At 38.6% G+C, this 23,648-nt stretch overlaps 1 protein-coding gene and 1 pseudogene across 6 annotated transcripts; both read left to right on the forward strand.

Moving 5' to 3' along the window:
- The first annotated feature begins 6,897 nt into the window (after positions 1-6,897).
- LOC121309469 lies at positions 6,898-8,370 on the forward strand (annotated as a pseudogene).
- Positions 8,371-10,836: 2,466 nt separating this feature from the next.
- aqp4 (aquaporin 4) lies at positions 10,837-22,906 on the forward strand. Of its 6 annotated transcripts, XM_041246097.1 has the most exons (6): positions 10,837-10,922; positions 12,502-12,610; positions 15,913-16,327; positions 16,624-16,788; positions 20,466-20,546; positions 21,640-22,906. In XM_041246097.1, the coding sequence occupies exons 2-6, from the start codon at positions 12,579-12,581 to the stop codon at positions 21,910-21,912; spliced, it is 966 nt and encodes a 321-aa protein (XP_041102031.1). In that variant the 5' UTR covers positions 10,837-10,922; positions 12,502-12,578; the 3' UTR covers positions 21,913-22,906. The 6 variants fall into 6 exon arrangements, with proteins under 6 accessions (XP_041102031.1, XP_041102029.1, XP_041102027.1 ...); XM_041246095.1 differs by lacking the exons at positions 20,466-20,546; positions 21,640-22,906 and adding an exon at positions 17,154-19,268; XM_041246096.1 differs by lacking the exons at positions 10,837-10,922; positions 12,502-12,610 and adding an exon at positions 14,042-14,338.
- Positions 22,907-23,648: the final 742 nt, after the last annotated feature.

The raw sequence follows: 23,648 nt of genomic DNA on the forward strand, positions 1-23,648 counted from the left end.
TTTTATAAAAAATATGGTCTACCCACAATAGAAGTTCACTTCACGTTCAGTAAATCAGTTGTGTATTATGAACAACAGAATGAAGCCAATATATTGAAGTGTTTTTATCATCCATAAACGAAAAAGTCACGTGACTCCAATATTAATAAGATAAAGTATTTCAGGTGACAGATCATATTTCTAGCCTCATGCTACAAAAATATTTTAGAACTGTATTTTAAGATTCTATCTCTCCATCAGGATAATCAGCATTAAATCATTAACTTAAATGGCATCTAATTGAGCAAAGTACTGTTTACTACACAACATTGAGCTTCTTAGAAACCCCTTAAGATAGAAGCTTAATTCAACATGATGAAAAGTTGGGAAGTAAATTGTAAATGACAGTGATCTAAATCTTATGTCTTTTCTATTTTAGAGCTGAAATATAAACTTGAGCAAGTGACCAGGCATCAGGTACGTTTATTCCTCAAGTTTAACTTTAAATACTCTATTTTTAATGGTAGCTGTCATTGCTTGGATTACTAATAGCTTTCAGCTTAGTAATAGACTGCATGCATAATATGATTTATCAGTAATTGGTAAATTGCTGAGGAAATAGCTTATTGGACATTTGTGTAATATCCACTTAAAATGTCAGAGTAATATTCCAGTGTAGTAGGCAGGCCTGTACTCAGGTCTACAATAGTAGGGGTTTAGAGAAATACATTAAATCACACAGGCCTGAGATTTAACTCCTTGTGTTAACGAACAGCTAAATATGCAGTTGTGTTATTTGGGTGACACTGTCCTTTGGTGTGTAATATTAGGTATGCCTGGAGGGCACACGGTTTTGAATGTCTAACTATAGGTATATGAAATGTGTCTTGGTGTGGTAAATACATTGCATTAACTTGTTAAAGAATGAGATCAATTACTATTCTAATTGACCCTCACTTGCTATTATTTCAGGTTAACGGGGAAATTGCATGGGAAAAGGAATGTAGCATATAAATGGACAACTTGGTTTAAATGTGTCAAATATAGCCCTAAAAAAGCACAAATTTTTAATTATAACTGGAAGATGTGTGCTATATCAAAATCTGTTTATAGTACAAAGTTGTGCAGTCTGTATTTTAAGCTTTCATACATAACATAGATTTATTAATAAATACGGCAGATCTAACATTGCTCTAAATATTATACTATAGCAAGCAAATAAACTGTTTCTTCATATAATTAGTTGAGTACAATGTTAAGTATCAAATATAATAAATTCTGGGTATGTACTGTATTCTTTCACTCTAGTGCACTGGTAAGAATCTGGGCTGTGATTCACCTCTAAAGTTCAAATTGTGTTCTGTCTAAAAATATCATGTGGACAGATTATTTCTAATAGTCGGGCTTTATCATTATTTAACAACGATTACATGCCTCAATTATGGCTTACACTTGTAAAAAAAAAATCTACTGTGTACTACAAAGCTTTTGAGAAGCAATTTGAATAAAAGTCTGTACCTCCTGGCATTTCTACTCCTGCACTGCTGAATGAAGCTGATCATATGCCATTTTTGGAATTTACAGCTAAGTTTACAATGTGCAGGCACATTTACAGTAAAAACAACTACTGAACATTGTTTTGAGAATAAACCTGATTTTGATTATAAAAACAAAACAAACAAAAAATCTTCAGTTCTTGTGCTGCTTAATATTTGTCCAATTGATATCCCTATCATTCTTACACATTACAGTAAACCCACTGATACCCCTATTATTCTTACACATCACAGTAAACCCAGCTGTGAGACTACAGCAACCACAGCTTCACCCACAGGCCCAACCTGTCATCACCAATTGCTGGCAGCGCAATCAACATGAATAGCTTGATCGTTGTAGAATGACTTCAATGTCAAAGTTGCTCACAACTTGAGGGCAAGCCAGAATGCTCCTAAATCAGTTTAGGTGTCCTGTTGAGATTTAATCCCAATTTATATGTTGCCTTAGGGCCCACTAGCAGGTAAGAATAAATGCATAATTGTTTCGCTAATTTAAACCATGTTACTATTGTAGCGTCAAGTTGGGTCATAATATCATTCTGTGTATGAAATTAACAGAAATGGAATATATAGGGGGGTCCTAAGCCATTCTCTGTATCTGCTTGGTTTCTTGTCACAAACTCCCCCACTTACATAGAATGCTTTTAAAAACACTTGTAAATGAAATACTGGACAACTGATTTATCTTCACTGTCGCTGAATATATCCTGTTACCTACTATAACCCTGGTTCCCTGAGGGAAGATGACCACTAACATGCTTATGGGATGTCCCTGCCCATTGGGTAGGTATTATTGAGCTCTTTACAAAAGAGCTGCTGATAGGCCCCTTCCTGGGAGGACACACTCGGTGCCATCCATTAAAACCGTCTTCTTGAGGAAGCCATTTCTCTTTTTCCATCGAACCCATGAGGGTGACCAATGCGACCTCATGGTTGGTGGTCGTCTTCTGTTTCAGGGAACCACAGTTAAGGTAGGTAACCTAACGTTCCCTTTCAATTCGAAGACGACCACCAACATGACTATGGCATGGTATACCAGAGCTGTTGCGAGGGAGAAGGAACAGCAGCATATGAGGGACGCATTAGCACCACATAACCCAGAGGTTAGCGGTGTGAGTTTGCACCTTCAAGAACCCTTGTGCCTAATGAAGGCAGGGCAGGGTCTACCACATTGGCAGGGTCTACCACAGTGCATTGACAGCGCCTGCAGTTCACTGACCCGCTTTGCGGAGGTGATAAGCCATGAGGAAGGTGGTCTTTATGTACTACAACTCTATGGACCATATGGGCTCAAACAGGGCCTTCATGAGAGCCTCCAATAAAATATGAAGTCTCCATTCAGGGAGAACAGTCCTCCTGGGAGGGCATAATCACCGAGCGCCTTTAAGAAATCAGGTAGCCAAAAAAAGCGCACCCAGAGATATCAAATCTAAGGGTGCATGGCATACAGAAATAGCCACTAAATACACCTTCAAAGTAGAAGGTGACCTACCAGCATCAAGCAGTTCTTGCAGAAACTGTAAGATAACTGTCATAGGGCAAGAGATTGGGTCATGGTTTATAGCCAGACACCAAGCTTGAGAATACTTCCAGTTGTAGGTGCACAACGACTTAGTGGAATCTGCCCTAGTGTTCTGCAAGTTACCCATCTAATAGCCCTAAGGCCCAGTTCTGGGTGGCAAAGAGTGCCTCTCGCCTGGCGGAGGAGATCCATGTAAAGTGGGATCTCCCAGGACTGGCCTAGTAACAGCTGGCATTGGGTAGAGAACCAGATTCTCCTGGTCCACCTGGGGGCCAATATGAGAACTGACACCTCCTCTGACCGGACCTTTTCGAGAAAGGCTGGGAGCAGTGGGACAGGCGGGAAAGCAGGAAAACAAAAACTCTTTCGGCCATTCGTGCGCTAGGGAATCAACGGCGAGTGGACCACCTAAGCTGTGGAGGGAGTACCACAGAGGGCAGTGTGTCATCTCCGCTGAGGCGAAGAGATCAACCTGCACCCTCCCAAATCGCTCCTAAATGCGCTACACAACCCGAGGGTGGAGTTGCCACTCTGACAGAAGGGAACCCTCCATCGTTCGGAGGTCCACTACCCAGTTCACCGCTCTGGGAATTTGGGCCGCCTACAGGGACAACAAGATACTCTGAGCCCACATCAAAAGCCTGAAGGCAATGCCATGCAACCCCGGGGACTGTAGGCCACCCAGGTGGTTGACAAAAATACGCCACCACTGTTGTGTTGTCCGGACCAACACATGTGTACCTCTTAGCACCTGGAGGAAATGGTGGAGAGCAAGGGAGACCGCTTGCAGCTCCAGCGTGTTTATTTGCAGGGATGTCCAGCGGTCCAACCAGGATCCACAAACTCTTCTGCCTTCCCAGGCCACCATCCCCAAGCTAAGTTAGAGGCATCAGTCTTGGCGGTTGAAAACCACTCCCATGTTTATGCCCTTGCACAGGTAAGAGGTTGTCCTCCTCCAGCATAGGGCTGCTGAGCAAATATGAGACCCCGACAGCCAACTGTGTCTGTCTCGCTTGGGATGTAGGTGGAACGTATTGAGTCACACTTGTAGAGGGAGCATGCAAAGTAGACCCAGCTGAATGGCCGATATGGCTGCAGCCATCAGACCCAACAGTTTCTGGCACAATAGGAGGGTGACGAAACAGGGAGACAACCCTGGATAGTTGCTACTCTGTCATCCGAAAGGTATGCACACATCATACTGGAGTCCAGCCAGAGCCATGATGTGCACTGCACCAGTGTAAGCCAACTCTTTGCATTGTTGATGGTGAGGCCCAGCCTCGCCAAATGCCCTGTCATATCTGCCGTGTGGGCCACTGCTCCCTTTCGCGACTGGGAAACGATCAACCAGTCGTTGAGATAGTTTATTACTCTGAACCCCTGTAGCTGCAAGGGGGCCAGGATAGCATCCACACACTTTGAAAACGTACGAGGAGCTAGGAAGAGGCTGAATGGCAGCACAGCGAACTCATAAAAGTTTGCTTGAAGGTACATCATGCACATCGTACCGTGCAGCACTGTGTGTCCGTGCACTAGCACTGTAGCAGTAGGCACCGTGCACACTGAGTCTGTTAAGTATTCAACATATAGTGTTTTTATCCTCTTATGAACTCGAGAATAAGCAGACTTTAAAGTAAAATTAACGTTTTGTTTGAGGTAGAATGTAAGAAAAGTATTATTGCTTTCAATTCATACTTTGAGTCAATGAACACTATAGTAACTGTTTGTTTGTTTGTATGTGATTTATACAAATTGATGTGGGTTTTACAAGGCAATTATCACTCTGCGCTTAAAGCTAGAATCCTAGAATCCAAAGTAGCTGCCTTGATAGCCGATAATTCTCGTAAGGTTGTCTGGAAGCGAACAGCATCTTTATCTCGCAAGAGTGAGTATCGCTTTCTGAACCAAAACATCTATTAGAGACTGATTTAACAATGCTTTGATTATCAAATATTACCGAAGTAAATGTTTGTGTTTCTAACGATACCCCTGTTGGACTAACCTTCGTCTTAAGTAACTGTCAGGAATGTGGTTGCAATCTTTAAAGGAATCTATCATAGATAGCTCTGGATCGCTAATCAGCTATTGGGAGTGTGATGTTGTTTAAATTTTCCTTTCTGTACTGCTTAGTTTAATAAATTGTTCCTCTCTGTGTTAATTTAGTGTAGTTGCACCTTTATTTTCCATTTATTGTGTTTTATTTCTAATAAAACTGTTCCTTTATTTTCACTAGAAACGTTGTCCAGTCTGATTATTTCAATATCCGTTGGTCCTACATGATTTTGAATTCAAATAAGGTATTATATGATTACAACTTAAACTAGTTCATTATATATATATATATATATATATATATATATATATATATATATATATATATATATATATACACACGTGGAGCGTGTGATGTATAGTAGTATAATTTCAATACGGGACAATTACAAAAATCAATAATCTCAGGATTATTAAATGTATGATGGTGATCAGTGTTCTTTAATTTCAGAAGAAGAAAGCCAGTTAATGATTTATACAAATGTCATGTTCCTTGTCATTGACATTACTGCTGATAACACTCTAACGGAAAAGCTAGAATTGAAAAACAACCCATTTCTCCATTAATAATGAGATACTGTAAAACCAATATGCAAACATTTTCTTAATAAAGGGTTTGTCACATGCTAGCAAAATGCCCTGGCTGTCTACATGTTTTGTACCAAAACCTTATGTGAGCAATTTGATTATTTAATGGTTTGCTTACTGTATTTTATAAACATGCCTTTTTATTGGCTGTTCCTTAAATTCTACATAAATATAATTTCCAAATGCAATGTCACTCATAGAAGCAGCAAATTGACAGCACGGCGACTGTGATTCAGTGTAAGAACTCAAGTAGCTGTAGTAGTTTCACTTGTTAAACACTTTGGCTTCCTTATGGGCCATCCTTATTTTTGTTTTAATCATGAACACTTTTAGTGGTGGGTTAATAAATGTTTTAATGTTCACGTTCAGGGTTATTGGTGGCTTACAGTAGATGGGTTTTGCTATTCCAGATGCCAACACACAACTGTTATGTTTTCCAACTGCAGGCTTTCCTCACTATTTTTGGTCTGTAAAATTAACTGCTTGGTGTGTTGGTATTAACACTTATTAAGTATAGGCTAATAGGTTCAGTAAGGCTGTATATCCTATAAATAAAATACCTAATTTGTGCTTTTATTTTATTTTATTTAACTGGCAAGGTTTTACATTAGCTTTCATTGTGTATAGTTGTTCCTTTTATAAGAGCGTTCTAATAAATGTGAAGTTTTGCAAACTGAGTTCAGCTGTTGCAGCTTGCACATGAGATGCCCCCCCCCCACCCCCCACACACAAAATGGTATCCTGGTGACAATATCAGTGTGGTATTACTGAAACTAAAAAAAGATTCCAAGCCATTAAGAAAGGTTTGAAACTTGATAATATTGTGCCCATATGTTTCTGTCACACGTACAGTATTACAACTCATACTCCAATGCCTAATTCTTACGTCTATTTGTAACAGGGCATTGCTTCTCGGGTTGATGAACACAAGCCCCCTGGATTGATAAGTAATTGACATTACTTATAGCCCAGGTGCTGAACACAAATTCTACATACTTTAACATGGAGACCGGTCATGATCAAAGAAGCTAGGTGGAACAAATTGTGGACTCACTAGATCCCTCCAAATCACCAAACTCATTCAACAACAGTCTGTTTGAAGATTCAAAGTGGATCGGGACGCACAAGGTCCAAGCCAAGAGAAGATGTTTTCTTCAAAGCTTCTGCAAAAAATAGTAACCCACAACTAATCTCAGCTGGATGGTATCCCGGATCTACATGGGGAAGAAACACAAAATCCTCTACTATGAGATTCCTAAAGCAGGCTGCTCTAATATGAAGAGAAGACTGATGGTTCTGAATGGTCTTACTCCTTCAATAGATATCACATGATGCAGTGCATTATGGGAATCCCCTCCGTAAACCAGACAACTTTGATGTTAAAAGTATCTAATAGTGCCTTGAGTCTTTCCCCAAAGTCACTGTAGTCAGGAACCCAATGGAAAGACTGGTGTCTGAATTCCGGGACAAATTTGAGCATCCAAATAATTACTACCACCCTGTTCTAGGAAAAGCTATTATTAAGACGTTGTGACAGAGATTGAATGATTCTTGGTGTTCTCCCTCCTGACCTGTGACCTGTGCTCTGTGTAAAGGGAACTCTGGACTAAATGCTTTGGACTAAATGGCATGACAATTTATTCCCATGGGTAGGTGTAAGTCGGCCATCTAGAGAAAGGCGGAGCTACAATACCTGAACTCAATGACCTGGGGGGGAAATGGTGTGGCATCCGCGGATTGGAGGAGCGGATGTGCCCGTTAACCAAGGGGTTATGAGGGAGGGTATAAATAGGGGTTGTAGTAAAAGTAATCTGCTCCTTTGCAAATGGTCAGAACAACCTAAAAGGAGAACCCTGTGATACGTAAAAGTAAGTGTTGTTTGTTTGTTTGTCAAAGTAAAAACTGTTTGTTTGTTATTTAGATGACTAACACGATCCGGAGCTGTAGCCACAGGCCAGCATTAAACCAGGACACCAGCACTTCCTTTTTCATGGAGAAACTGTCTTTGCACCATAAGCACTAATTCACTCACTGTAGGAACTGTGTATGTGTTTTGTGTTACGTCTCATGTAAATGGCACTTTTGGTTACGGGTCAAGCCCGGGGATTACAAATAAAGTGATACATGCCAACTTTTATTATTTACAGTTGTTTGTCGTCAGGCTCCGGACATTGAAAATCAATAAACACCCTTGCACCTGTAAATTGTTGTCTGTCTGTTCCTTCCACACTGCTGCATTGCCTTCACCTGCACTCACTTGAGCACTTTGCCACAGACGTACAGAAAGAATGTCACCCAAGAGACTTTGACCACAGGGTCAGAGGTTACATTTAAAGAATTTGTGTAGTATCTGTTGGGCTCCCAGCGTCCAATGGGTATGGACATTAACTGGGAGACAGTCAACAAGCTCTGTTTTCCCTGCATAATAAATTATGATTTTGTTGTGAAATTTGAGAATTTGAAGAAGATGTCAACTACTTCTTAAGATTAATATGGGCTCTGGAAGGTCTAAAGTTTCCCGCTTTTAAAGACAGACATTCAACTAATGAAAGGACTACGTCTTCAGCAGTTAACCACTACATGCTACAACTGTCCCCTGCAGAAAGACAATTGGACCATGACTTTAATCTTTTGGACTATTTATTGTTTAATTACACAAGGCTTTGGGTATAATCAAAACTACACAGTTTTTTTTTTTTAATAGTTTGGTTTATTTTGTGACACTGTTTTCACAATTCCTCTGCCAAAATTGTTAGAACACCCCTGAATAAATACTTCTCCTGTGTCTGCTTCAGGCAGTACCGGACTATATAAGACTGAGGGCACAGCTGCTCTGGCCCTCCTCAAATCCAGGACCAGGACTAGGCCCTGAGACGCTAAAGGAATTGAAGGAAATTCTCCTGGATATGTGGCAAAACACAAACCAATGTGGGCTATAGACACTCACTGATTCCATGGCCAAGTGTCTTGTGGAACCTAGTGCCACTCATCTGTGAAAATGTGGTTCTTTTAGTAATGACTACATGAGTCATATTAAAATATGTCTTCCAATTGGGTGATTATTACAGGTACTTATAAAATAGAATATAAAGGTATTAATAAAAGCTGGATTACATTCTCCACAACCTAAAGCACACAGTTACAATATCTTCTGTAACACTAAAAGAAACTAATGCATATGCCAGTAAACAAATGTTTTAACAAGTCTCTCTTCTTCAATTTTCTGTTTGTGCAGTGATCTGTGCACCACATAGTTTTAATTTTTATTTTTTTAATTTGATTAACATATTGTGACTATTTTTTTAATTTCTTGAAGAATGTATTCTTTTATATAAATTATTTGAACCTATTTGTAAAAAATGCTAAAAATTTTGAGAATTCGACCAATAAATGATAGATTTCCGCTGTTGTGTTCATTTTTACTGGGTTTGACTAACTGATTTTTATTTTTTTATTGGAAAATAAAATAGGAAAATGTTTTAGAGCCAATATATTTCTTGGTTGGTTGGTACTCGTTTTGAAAAACATTTAATAGTTTTGTAAAAACAAAAATAGAAGTACATTACAGTATGAGTTGGCAATTTGAACAACATCCAAACATGAAGCTAATTATAAATGTCCATCTGAACATTAGCCTTCTAAAGCATATTCCAAGTACAAGTGTGCCAAAAGGATAACGGTAATTTTTACAATGTAACATATACACTGTGTATAATGTAATTAATTGCATTAAATACCCAGTGACTGCTCTCCAACATAAATATGAAACATGTTCACAAAAAACTATAAACAGTAGGATTTAGATGAGAGCACAGCACTTTGATCTGGCAATAAAGAACCCATTGTCATTGGCCAAACATTATTTGTCTGAAAACAAAATCCTGACATGCCAAAACTACTACTAGTCTTATAAAGTAAATTAAAGTTGTGTGAATTAACCCTGCTTTATATAAGGGCATTACTGTGGCATATTACGATGTAATAATGAAACTCCAGAAGGCTGGAGGTCAACAAGATTTCTTCAACAAGGGAGTTCCATTATGACTTCTATGGAAAACAATAGGAAAACTGTTTTCAACTTACTAATCCTTATCATGTCCCTTTTATATAGCCCAAAAAGCATAGTCTGATTTTCTTTAAAGAGGATTAAAAAGACATTAGGAGAATGGCTAAAGAGGCAGCTACTTAAATAGCCACCACTGCCAAAAAATAGGTGATGACCAGCTCAGACCTTTGTTGACCCCCCTTTAGGAAAATATTCTTGAACCCTAACGGCTCTCGGGCAATGAGCTAAAGAGGATTCTAGGGCTGCAAGATATTTATAAGAAGACACTCAGCTGGCACAGATGGCAAAATCAGTCAAGTCTTTGAATAAAGTAAATATGCTTTATTATAATTCTCCCATAAAGATGTTTTACAAGCAATTGTAGCAAACAACATTAGTCATTAAGCAAAATATAACAATCACCTTGAAATAAATATATAATGTCTCCCATTTTAGGACAATGCTCTATTTTGTTCGACTTTTCAGATGACATGATGTCAACATTTTCAATATCAGCCAATCCTATTTGATAGTAGTGTCACATGATAATAAAATAATAAGAAATAATTACATATAAGAAAATAAAAGGTTCCCATGGAGGCCATCTGTTACTTTGGGTTTCCTTTGTTTCAATTTTTTTTTTTTTTTTTTTACAATAAATGAAAACCAAAGACAATAAAAAAAAAAATTTTTTGCTCACAAGAAAAAAAATTAAAAAGTATTAACGGTTTGCATTTTTGTAACAGTTTACAAAAAAAAAAAATTACTTATTTGTTCATCACATTTTAGAAAAAGTTTGTCCTTTTAAAATGCAGCAACAATTATATGTATGTGCTTCTATCCATGAATTTGCCTTGCTGTAAACCTGTGCTAGGGCTTTAGTTGAGTATCGAGAAAGAACTAGAAATATTGTGTTCCGAACCCTGCTCAACATCTCATCAGTAACTTGAGAATTTTGTAGCTGTCTAAGGGTGTATCTGCACTGCATGCTACCGAGGAGAAACTGACACGCAATCAAATTTTTCTCTTGGGGGTGGAGATATTCCCCCATTACTAGCTGCGTATTAAGCCTCTCCAACTTTCCCACATGAGACATAATGTGCCGCTCACCTCCAACAAACAACAAGAGATCATTCCTTGCAGCGCCATTCTTTACACCTCAGCCAGCATCTGCCGACCTGTAAGTACAGGTTTAACAGTTAAACCGTCCAGGCTTTACAATTGTAATTGTCATTAAAGCAGCTACATTCATTGCATTTTAGTCGGTAATTGTATGTCACAAGGTTTGTTTTTTGTGCAAGTTTAAAAACAAGTGATACAATATGTCTTATAACCCAGTGCCGAACACAAAACTTTCTTCTTTTCTGCTCTCCTCCTCTTCCTCATCTAACATTGCTATTAAAGCAGTGGCAACGGCCACCTTCCCAGCATGTTTACATCTTGTGACAAAAACATGCATTAAGATTGGTTTGCATTACGTTGTTGTCTGTGTGTTGCCAGCTTGACGACCACATGCTCCTCTCTCATGTAACCACTGCAAAATGTGTGACTAGGCTTTTCTGCTAGAGAAGGGTGCCTCAAATAAAGTCTTACTCTGAATATTTCCATCCTCTCTGCTATCCTGTTGAGCTTTGATAACCTCCAAAGGTCACACAGAATGTTGTCCTTAATATTAATTAGGTAATTTTGTGTGTCTCTAATGTAAAACTCCCATTATTCTTCAAATTGTCTGCATTTTAAAGATTGAAAGTACGGGTGCAGTCTAAAGTATTTGTGATGTATAAATGCAATTATAGTCACACTTGGTTGTGGTGTCTAGTGCTCATTAAAATCTACTCATTAAGTTCTTACTTAAGAGAAAACTATATGATGCTTTGGAAAACTGCTTTTACACTAGAGGCCCATCCAAACGACTAAACGCAGGAGATAGACCCAGCTTAAACCCCTTAGATCCGCCAACTCCAGCACCATATAGTGTACCACAGGGGTAGTACCTCAGAAACTGGTGGTAGTCCAATCCCATATCACGTGATTGTGAAGTAATTGTGATGCGTGAGGTTTCAGATGGAAGGAAGTGTATTTTTGGTTGCAATCTGTTAACCTAAATGACATTTTAGAACATTAATTAAGTTTTAAAATATTATCAAACAATACATTCACATGTTGATCACCAGTTATTATCAACTATATGTACATCTATTAATATAATTTTTTAAAGCAGCAATAGCTGACCGATTTTTACTTATTTTACCTCAACTATTCATCAAATTAGTAGTCCTTCTGTGCTTAGTGTACTACTACTGTGGCTAATTAAAGACAGTGGGAAGACATTCAATAGAAATGTGTTATCTCGAGATCACAAGATAAATGATCTCTAAACATTTTCCTATGTATAATACAGTGTATTGCCAGCAAAACAAAAATAAACATTGTCAAAAGTGACAAATAACTAGATGGTACTGGCTGTTACTTATCTAAAGATTGCTTGAATGATCTAGCCATGTTACATGTATTTATGACAGGCAGCTGGTGAAGATCGGCTCCTGAAAGCACCCTAACAAACACAGATTTATCCCCCCAAAAATGTTTTGGTAAACATAACAGGAGCCAATGTTTACAAACATCATAAAAAGCTGAAAGTAAAATAAATACTACTAATAAATTGAAGCTGTTTACTCTGGTTGGATTGGAGTTCAGTTGTAAGGGATTGGCACATGTTCTCAAATTGTTTTTTTCTACCTCCACTCTCCACACTTCAGAAATATGACTCCCGGTTAACTTTATCATGAGCTCCGGATGAACTATATAAACACACAATCCCCAGCACAACAGAGGAATGAGTGGCAGACCACCATCGCGATACTTTGGGTGAGTCCGTACTTCGTAGAAGCCGTTTCGTTTAATTAAATATATGTAACTTCGTTACGTGCTGTATCAAATATTTTGTTTTCTTTTACTCAATACAGTAAAACTGCAGATATAAGTTATTTTGGTGTATTAAACAACAGACATGATTTACGTGTATAATGTAAATCAGGTCAAAGACATTTATTTGCCAAAATTTGTAGATTTATAGATTGACCGTATGGGATACAGGATACAGCGCACAAGTGCTCTGTATAAAAAAATAAAAAAAACTACTGTCGCTCATGAGACTTTCCTCAGTTCTGACTAAATAGTGCAATAATAATTTTGTATTGTAACCCTTTTCCTTTACGGAAGGTGGAGACGGGGCAACTGTTACTGCATTTATGGGGCATTTACTAGATTTTTGTAGTATATATAAATGGATAAATATATATATATATATATATATAGCTATATATATATATATATTATATATAATATATATATATATTCCATAGGCTTACGTTTCTGTCTAAAAAAATAACGTTATCATATATTCCTGATTTTTATAAATCCGGTCATTAAATTATATATAGCCAAATTGTAGATTGATAGATTCCCCTTAAGGCTACGTGTCGTATAAATTGGGCGAAAGATATATTATTTATTTTTGCATTAAATAAATAGGATAAAATTTCTAAAAATAAATTAAAATTATAAGTATATAGTTTATGCCGATGTTTAAAAAATATGTCACATATATAATTGCTGGCTAAGCAAGTCCAGATGCAACATTTAGAATCAGAACTGTGGTAAAATGATATCTCAGTGTGTCAAAAGACGTATGTTGGAAGTCAAGTGAAGGATGTTACAAGAGAATGTACACGCAGCATAATGTTAAAAGGCAATATCAAAATTGAAGTGTAACAAGATCCAGTCCTGGCTTTCATAAATGTGACCGCAAATTCCGCGATAGGAACACATACATATCTGTTTTGTTGCGTTTTAAAAGGGCACATATTTTAAATATTAATCCATATTTATAATACTGAATTATAATTCATGATTTTGTCCTTAAGATCCAATTGCAATTGTGATGTGCATAAAATAACGTGTTTTAAATTTCTAAGCCATGTGCTCCAGTAGATAACTCTTTGGAAATTGTTAGTAAAAGTAACATTTGAACTGCTACTGCAACCGATTTTGTTGCCCCTAGCTGCACAACAAATTCCATAGCTAAGTAATCACCTTTCACCTAAAACAAAAAATAAATAAATACATGAATCTATCTTTCAGTCCTGATGTTAAGCAGCAGGGTTTGGGGTTTCTTACTGAGTACTAGATTTGTAGAACAGAAAACGTAAATTCTAAACACATTCTAATTGCCGTAAACCTGTGCTAGGGCTTTAGGTGAGCCTCGAGAAAGAAAACAATACATTTTTGTTCCAAACCCTGCTCACCAGTTTGTGCATATCATTAGTCGCTTGAGAATTTTGTAGCTGTGTAAGGGTGTACCTGCACTGCATGCTATCGAGGAGAAACTGGCAGTGCACGCAATCTACCCGCTTTATTCAGGTTCCGTAATGTCTTTTTCTCTTGGGGGTGGAGATATTCCCCCATTACTAGATGTGTATTAAATCTCCCCAACTTTCCCACATGAGACATAATGTGCCGCTCACCTCCAACAAACAACAAGAGATCATTCCTTGCAGCGCCATTCTTTACACCTCAGCCAGCATCTGCCTACCTGTAAGTACAGGTTTCACAGTTAAACCGTCCAGGCTTTACAATTGTAATTGTCATTAAAGCAGCTACATTCATTGCATCGTAGTTGGTAGTTGTATGTATCTTTCCTGCTTGATTTTTAAATAAGGCAGCTTTTTATTTGTTTTAGTTAAATAGAGCATCGTATTTCTAGAAGTTTCAGCATACTGTAACGATCTCGGTTCTTGATGCCACGATACAACACTACCTTTTTGTGTGACTATGTTAATTATTGTAAAAACCTATAGGCTGTTTCATGAAGTACCACGATTTCCTGTCGTTTCATGTAACTATCACGAAATATTCATCTAGCGCAAATATAACCTACCGTACAAATGAATGGAAAATATACTCAGGTTATGTTGGAAAAAAGCAAAGAATGTTCATGGTAAGTGTAAGATTGCTTGAACATTAAAAACAAATTAAGCTAACGTGTCTGTGTCATTGTATAAGCTTGAGCTATATAAGATCATTGTAATACAAACGTGATATACAGGTTAAAATGACAAGATATATAGCATAGATACAGAATAAATAATATCATAACAAAATAAATACTGATAAGGCATTTATAATAAAAAGTAATATTTCATGACACGGCTTTTAACTCTGAGTAAATATACAGAATGATATTTCTATATAAAATGCTATGAGTATCGTTTTTAAATATAACTGTAATTATATGTAACTATAATGAAATGTAACTGCACCGTTTTATGTTTAAATGTAATGGTAACACCTTACTGACCAAATAAAATTAATTTAACGACCCCCTGTTAAGATTTAAAAGATGCACCACTTCCTGTGGAGAGTGCCCTCTGTTGGCACCGATTGTAAATGCACCATTAAACAGCTCTCCTCTAATAGCCATCATATTCGAATTCATGATTAAATGGTTTCTTGTATCGGGTCTATGTCACAACATATATATATATATTAAATATATATATAGATATATATATATATATATATATAATATAATATATATATATATAATTATATATATATATATATATTATATAATATATATATATATATATATATATAATATATATATATATATATATATATATATATATATATATATATATATATATATAGAGAGATATATAGAGAGAGAGAGAGAGAGAGAGAGAGAGAGAGAGAGAGAGAGAGCATAGAGCATCTCATAGTACATATTAAGTTATTTTCTTTATGGTTTTCATTTTTAAACTTTTGATTTATTCTCAAGAGGAGAATTTAGTGGGCAAGTCTTTTCCTTTTAGGCAGACAAACAGTTTCCAAGATGTTATACAAACACCAAGCAATGATGAACCATCATCCTTGAGTGAAATGAAGGACATCATCAGAACGCAGAAACGCCATTATTGTGCATTAAACAAAAGAAAATGTACAAGTGTTCTTAAACATGTCCTCATGTCTTGCATCTTACATTTAACTATAGATAATGTATAGTTAGCAATGTTCTCAAAGGAGTCTTTTGTTATTTCCTATTCACTGTATTTTTCTCATTTAAAAAAAGAAATACATAGTAACTCATTGCCCATTTTCTTTTTTAGGAGGTGCTTGTCGCTGTGTAGTCGTGAAAACATCATGGTGGCATTCAAAGGAATTTGGACCCAGCCCTTCTGGAGAGCAGTTTCTGGGGAATTCCTGGCTACTTTGATCTTTGTCCTCCTCAGTCTGGGCTCGACAATAAACTGGGGTAAAAAAGAGAACCCCCCTCCAGCAGACCTGGTGCTCATCTCCCTGTGTTTTGGACTCAGCATTGCCACCATGGTGCAGTGTTTCGGGCACATCAGTGGAGCTCACATTAACCCCGCTGTGACAGCAGCCATGGTCTGCATGAAGAAACTCAGCCTAGCCAAGTCTCTCTTTTATGTGGTGGCCCAATGCCTGGGAGCTGTAGCTGGGGCAGGAATCCTGTACCTGGTGACGCCCAGTGATGTGAGAGGTGACTTTGGTGTAACCATGGTAACGTATTCAAAACTATGATAAATCCTCAAATCAGGTGCCAGTTTTGTTTCAGTTTTTTTTTTCTTCCTAAAAAAGAAAAGCCAATAACTGATCCCACTGAAAAAGTACAACACCCTTAAAAATGCACAGTTTGGTAAACTGGCTGACTATTTTGTTGAACCAATCGTTATTTCATTGTATTTGTCTATAAGCATTGGAGTTTCAAGTTTTGAAATGTAAAATAACCATTTGGAACACCTGAATACTGGTGGTGCTGCTTGTATTTACATTTGTGATGATTTCTGTTCTGACAGGTCAACTCCAAGATCTCTGTTGGCCATGGGCTGTTGGTTGAACTGTTCATCACCTTTGAGCTGGTTTTCACAATCTTTGCGACTTGCGATTCAAAACGACGGGATCTTAAAGGTTCAGCAGCTTTGGCCATCGGCTTTGCCGTCACAATTGGACACCTGTTTGCTGTAAGTGTCTTATGTTGATTCATTTTCCCAATAAATGTAGGGTCTGTAATATAGAGAATGTTTTATATTTTACTATTTTAGAACAATCACCAGTGTGTTGTAAACTGTACGTGCAATATATATATATAATAATATAAGTAGAAGCAAAATTGTGACACACATTACATGAAGTTTATAACTAAAGTTCGGGAGGAGGGTCAGACACCAATCTCCGTGACACCAAATTGAATCATTCAATGTACACATTAGCTAATTAAGATTGTTAGCACTATAAATACTCTCTTCACTTACCTTTCATTTGCGTTTCGATTTTATTATACCTACACATACCATGGAGAATGTCATTGATTATTCCGTCTCATCAGATGATGACCTGTTCTCCGTTTCCCCCGAGCCAGCTCCTTCAGCGTCTGAATCAACTTCACGACAACTGTGATCGGCGGTGTTTACTACCCCAACCTTCCTCACTCGCATGTCTACTCCTCCAGTGCCTTCATCTGATCCCTCGTCTCTCTTTCAACAACGGGCTCGCTCTCCTGTCCGCCACAGCGCCTGCTTGGCCACTCGTTCCTGCGCAACTCCTGACATCAGTGACTGGACGATCTCCAAGCTTCAACACTACTTCTGTAGTAACAACATCCCCTTCAAACCCACAGCACATAAGGAGAATTTGTTCAATATTTTCCTCCTCTCTACAGCATCCTTCCCGAGGTAGGCGTTATGATGATCGCACAGATCGTCGCCTTTCAGCTCGCCCCGCACCTACTGGCATCTAGGCATCTATCAGGCCCCTGCAGTGACCTCTGTGGCCTCTATGGGCATCCAGCAGGCCCCCCATAGTGGTCCCTTCTCTGTCGAATGCGTTTCTTCCTTCGGCCTTTTCAGCTGCCGGTTTTTAACGGCCCCGTAGCCCCTTTCTATTCTATACCTCAAACAGCCGCCCAGCAATCCCCTACTTTCTTTTCTTACTTCCTCTTCTTTCCCCACGGCTATGGGCATCCAACAGGCCCCCATAACCGCTCCCTTTTCCTACCCCACATTCTCAGCTGACACCTCCCAATTCACTCCAGCGCTCCAGTTTTTCCATAACCACCCTGTACTTCCTCCTTCCGCAGTGTCCGGTTATTCTTTTAAAAATGTCATGGCCCTGCCTCCTGGAAATGCCCCGATCTTCAACCACAAACCCTTATCCCTTTGCCTACGTAACCAGGTGCGGCTATTAACCTAGATTCTTTACTGACCAACACTTTAGATTCCATCAGTACCAGGGTAGTTCAGTGTGCCGACCTCTCAGTTACTCTCAAAACCTCCGACACCCGCTTATTCAAAACACTTTTGCTTTTAGCCAATTCAGGGACATTTGTGAGTTCTCTCCCGACCAACGGCTTGAGCTGGATGATTGTTTGTCCATAATTCTAGATCTGTCAGTTAGATTCGGAGGTTCCCATTTTTTCGAATATCACAAAGCCTTTTCTGCCAAAGCCGCTGCCCGTCTCCAACAATGGAACCAGAGGATCTACTGGGGCACCCTGGACTAAGACCTATTCTCCCATTGTTTTACTGTTCTCCGGCTCCTAGCATGCCCTGTATGCGGTTCCACTGCACACCGCACTATTTTCTGCTCCCTTAACTACCCTCCGCCTCATGTCCCTTGCTCGCAATCCTCCTCATTTTTTCATCCCCTTCAGATCAAAAGACGGCCAATGCCACAATGTTACATTCTCCAGAGGCACCCAGATTTGTAACAATTTCAGTGAAGGAATCTGCTCCGACTCTGCCTGTAACTTCTTTCACATATGCATATCATTGCGGGGAAGCCCATTCCCAAATAGTTTGTTCCCTCCAACCATAACCTTTCAAGTTACCCCCTCCCTCACTGCAGGCATCCGGCAGGACCCTGCAGTGACCTCCCTAGCCACTGTGAGTGTCCAGCAGGCCCCCAGAGTGCTCCCTGCTTCTTCCTTTGGCTCATTCATCAGTTTCTGAGCTCCCGCTATCCGTCCCAGGGTTTCAGTGCCTGCCACTGTTGTCCCATAAACCCCCCCTTGTACCTCCAACTGCAACCTTTGAGGTTACCCCCCCTCACTGCAGGCATCCAGCAGGTAGCTGCAGTGACCTACATGGACACTATGAGCATCCAGCATGCCCCCATAGTGGGCTTTTAACAAGGACCCGCAGCCCCCTTCTATGCCTTACCTCTTCACAGGTCTCGGACTCCTGGCATACTTTGTGTGCGGTTCCACTGTTCACCCATCCATCACAATCATCCTTCCTCCCATGCATTTCCCACCCTTTCCTTCATTTCTTCCCAGATCAAAAGACGGTCAGGACGGCAACATTACGTTCTCCAGCTGCCCCCAGATTTGCAACAATTTCAACAGAAAAGCCTGCTCCTATTCCTCCTGCCAATTTCTTCACATTTGCAACCACTGCAGGGAAGCCCATTCACATTTAATTTGTCTACGCAAGCCCCCCCCCCCCCCCCCCAAAAAACACCCCAGCCTAATTTCAGAAAACCAGATCTAATACTGCCAATGCACCTAAATCACCATCTTAAATATTTTACTAAAGAAAGAATTAGACAACCAGCTCATGATAGTTCCCTTTGAATCCCCTTCTTTTCCCACCTTTCGCATTAGCCCCATTGGGGTTGCAGAAAGGAAATACTCAGGCAAAAAGAGCCTGATAATCGACCTTTCTGCTCCCCATAACTCCACCATCCCCGGCTTTCCCCACACTCCCCCTGCCCGGAACAAAAACGATTCTCAAATCATTATTTCCAAATCTCGGCATCCCCCTCCTAGGCCATTTAAACTATGCCTGCTCCATGGCCTGAAGAATTCAGCACCATTCCTATACCCTGTCAGTCCTCGTCACTGTACAAGATGTACTCGGTCACTGTAGCCGCATTCCTTTAGGGGTCCTCCTGGGCCCAAAATAACATTCTTATCCACTCAGATAATTCAGCTACAGTCCAAATCCTAACAAAGGTCATTCATCCTCCAACATATACATAGGGTCTAGAAACAGCTCTTCTCAGCATCGCTCCCTGCTCACTGCAAACGTACTGGTCATCCTGGAATTGCTTTAAAAATTCAACATTCCCATCATTTTTAATGCCTGTTGTACCATCCTTTATAATGTCCCTTAATACTAAGTTTTCATTAGAACAAATGTTACAGATCTTAAAAACGCTTTTACTAAAAAGCGTTAGTAACCTGCCCGGAGGAATGGCAGTCAGATCAGCCATGGATTTCCAATGGTTTATTTCCCAACTGGGGTTTTGTTTTCCTCTCCTGCGTGCTGACGATCATTTTTTAAAGGTTGGCTAAACCTTCGTGTGGGCTATATCCAGTACTACTCGTGGCACTGATACCTGCTTATTCTTCTTGGGGGTCTCCACCTCGTCCAGTCGGCCAGGCAGCGAGCCCTCAAACCAAGTTAGGTTTGATGCCAAATGAATGCGCATATATGACATACTTCTGTATAATTTTGCATACTCTGCATTATTCCCAATAAATAGTTGTACTACAACATGTTGTGGTTGGTGTTTGTCCCGAACTACTGAATGAACTACAGTTGGCAGTTCAGACACCAAGCTTTAATGTTTGCTTAGCAGTGAAATTCCAGTGTTTGGCAGCATGTGTTTATTTGTTGGATTAATTGCTTTGTTTCAGATAAACTACACAGGAGCAAGTATGAATCCTGCTCGTTCTTTTGGACCTGCAGTTATTACAGGGAACTGGGTAAACCACTGGGTGAGATCCTCTGTGCTGTTTTATAAATCAAATCATTCCAACAAAGTTATAAGAACAAACAAACACCCATACCAGAAAACAATATGAAAAGAGAGTATTTGCATTAAGGTATACATAATTAATGCTGTACATATTTATCTGGACTATTTGTTTGTAGATGTAGTTTGATCAATGTTCTGAGTTCTAAGGCTTTCCACACTATTTGCACAGCTTTATAAACAAGGCCAGTTTGTGAGGTAGTATATTTAAATGTATGATTAAGAAAACTTCTTACCTGCAGCTCCTTCATCTTATGTTCAAAGGTGCTTGTTGTTTGTTAAAAAAAAAAAAAACCTTTGATGGAGATTGTTGATTGTTTTAGGAAGTTGGCGTCAAGGCTTTCCGCAGGAGTTTAAATGTCAAAAAATCTATTAATCAGGGAAGAGAGTGATGAGATGTAAAATACAGCATGTAAGAGCTGCTAAAATAGCGAGACTCCTGCAAATCATTTAAAATGAAAGCATGAACAGCAGGTTCCTATGAATCCTAATGTTAGTCTTGGATACACTTCAAAATGCAGGTACAGTACGTGAACCAACATTTTATTATTAGGGGAATAAAAACAAGCATTACACTTAAATTCAGTTTGTTAATGCATGGATTTCCCTCAAAGGGCATGAATATTGTGCATGGAAACTACAGTGCAGTTCATGTAACTATATTTTGAAGTGTATCCAATTGTTTTTCTTTTTTTTACTGTTTTGCATTTGGTTTTGGTTTTCTTTCTTACTTGAATAATTTCCATTTCTTTCTAATTCTTTCTGTGTATTTCCTGCATAATATACAGTGTATGATAAGAAAAGTTTGAAAAGTTCCATTGACAGTAATAAATTGAATTTAGTGTATTAACACCAGCTCCAACATTTTGTAGTTGCCTAATTGCTAACATTGCCTCTTAGTACACAACCATTGCATTAACATTGTACTGCTGCTGCATTGTCACTATAGATCATTTGGTATCTAATGTAATACAAAAATAGCATTACCATTAACTAATTGATTGATATAATATGTTGCTTTATAAGACAAATGTGTTTTCTGTGTATTACCCTAGGTGTACTGGTTGGGTCCAATAATGGGTGGCATAATTGCAGCTGCAATGTACGAATACCTGTACTGCCCGGACCCTAAAATGAAGCAACGTCTCAGAGAGGTATTTTCCAGGGCCTCCTATCCTTCTGGGAAGTACATGGAAGTGGATGAGAACAAGATCCAGGGGGAGGCAGATGACCTAGTGATCAAGCCTGGGAGCATCCATGTCATTGATGTGGAAAAGGAGGAGAACAAAGAGAAGGACCCCACCAGTGAGGTGTTGTCCTCAGTATGACTAGCAAGAAGCACTGGAAAAGGAGCTAACCCTCTGGAACACCTTCGGTACTCTGTTGCAGCCCTGAAGGAAACAGACCTCTTGTAGAAAGAGGGAATGTCCTCCTGCCTCATCTATTCAACAGACAGCTGATGCATACTTAACTGGGGTTTAGTGCATACAGACTCCTACCTAGTTTAGGCTATAGATCAATGTGCTGTTCCAGAGTAAGCACCAACAGGGAACCATCAGAGTACAGCTGATGCTACCAATCACGTTCAAACTTTTAGTAGTATTAAGCTGGTATGGAACTTATAAGTGAACCAAGCAGAAAATGATTCATTGCCTGTAGTGTTGTTGTTACGGCACATAAGTGGGCAATAAATGCAGTAATATCTCAATTGTTTAAATTGCAGCACTGCTGGCCTGCACTGTTTGGCTTTCCAACGATTGTACTTCTTAGTGGTAGTAGCACAAACACAGTCATTTAGTTGTAGTTTTTGGTAAGGGAAGTAGCATCTATTATGTCAAGCTGGGTTTTAATATATTAAAGTAAATGTACACACATATGCTTTACAATTCTTCAATTCAGGGCTATTCCAGTGCTTAGTTTGAAATGCCCTTAGCAGGACTTTGTTTTCCAAGTGTTTTATTAAGGTAAGGATTTGCATTATTTTTGTAATTCTTATTAGACTACGTATCCTGCCAAGGATGTATTTTTATATTGTTAATTTTAAATTATATTTGAATGCTGAAATATATACTGTTTTATCTTTTACTTTATCAAGGTGTTTATGGTTAGCTGAAAGCATAAAGTTGAATTCTGCAAAATGAAAACTGTAACTAAATGAACAATAATGTTGTAATAATACAAGTGACCTATAATTGATAAAATGATGTTTCTTGTGAGAATGAATAACCATATTATTGAAAGCATATTGTTTTGTTAACCTTTAAGTGGCTGTATACTAATTGAAACCCTATTAAACCTAGTAGCTATTAATTCTGCTGTAAATGTTTTCACTGTCCAGACTTTGTTTTCACTTTGATTAAGCAAAAGTATATTAAGCACCCCTGTCTAAGTTAATCTCCTGTGCAGCAGAACTAAGGACCCAGCCTGCCCCAAAAATGTAGTCAGATGAGCTTGAGGCTCTGGTGGGGTCCTAACAGCTTAGTGTTGTGGTAGGATAACACGCTTCGTATGAGTCCAAGTAAAATAAAAGTCTGGGTAATGAATTTAGGAGCTAGTACTGGTGACAAAGTTGTGAAGCTAAAGTTGGGTTAGAAAATGCTCTTAAAAGCCTAATTTATCACTTCTTTAATATTTGTATTATGTTTTGTAGGTCTGTGCCTATGTCATTTTAAATGAAACCATGCTGGGTTTTAAAAAAATTAGGTTTCTAGAGCCTATATTCATCATCGGCAATCATAACTGATAACAATTCTTCTTTTTAATTTGATTATAGCTATGAAGTACACACATCTTGTGCAATTCTGTGCAGTGTTGTGCACTTCTATGTGGTCTCAGGTGTGCAGTTTTGAAAGAAACACTTTATGTTTTTTCATTTTAAAAAATGATATCAGGTACTATACCAGGCTAAAGAAATTTCTCTTTGCAAGCCTTACTTTCAGGATGTTTCACTCTTTTACCTGGAGAGTGAAATTGTCTCCATCTCTTCAATACCTTCTTCAGTAGTCATTGCTGCATTTTAAAATGTTATAATATTAAAATATAAATACATTTGATGCGTGGAATC

This window comes from Polyodon spathula, chromosome 3 (genome assembly GCF_017654505.1).
Source record: "Polyodon spathula isolate WHYD16114869_AA chromosome 3, ASM1765450v1, whole genome shotgun sequence".
In the NCBI taxonomy this organism is placed as follows: Eukaryota; Metazoa; Chordata; class Actinopteri; order Acipenseriformes; family Polyodontidae; genus Polyodon; species Polyodon spathula.

Coding starts and splice junctions, on each gene's coding strand:
- aqp4 (XM_041246092.1), top strand. CDS start 14,256: ATGTGCCGCTCACCTCCAACAAACAACAAGAGATCATTCCTTGCAGCG. Junction 14,339..15,912: donor CAGCCAGCATCTGCCTACCT/GTAAGTACAGGT, acceptor TTTCTTTTTTAG/GAGGTGCTTGTCGCTGTGTA. Junction 16,789..17,153: donor CAATTGGACACCTGTTTGCT/GTAAGTGTCTTA, acceptor CCGTCTCATCAG/ATGATGACCTGTTCTCCGTT.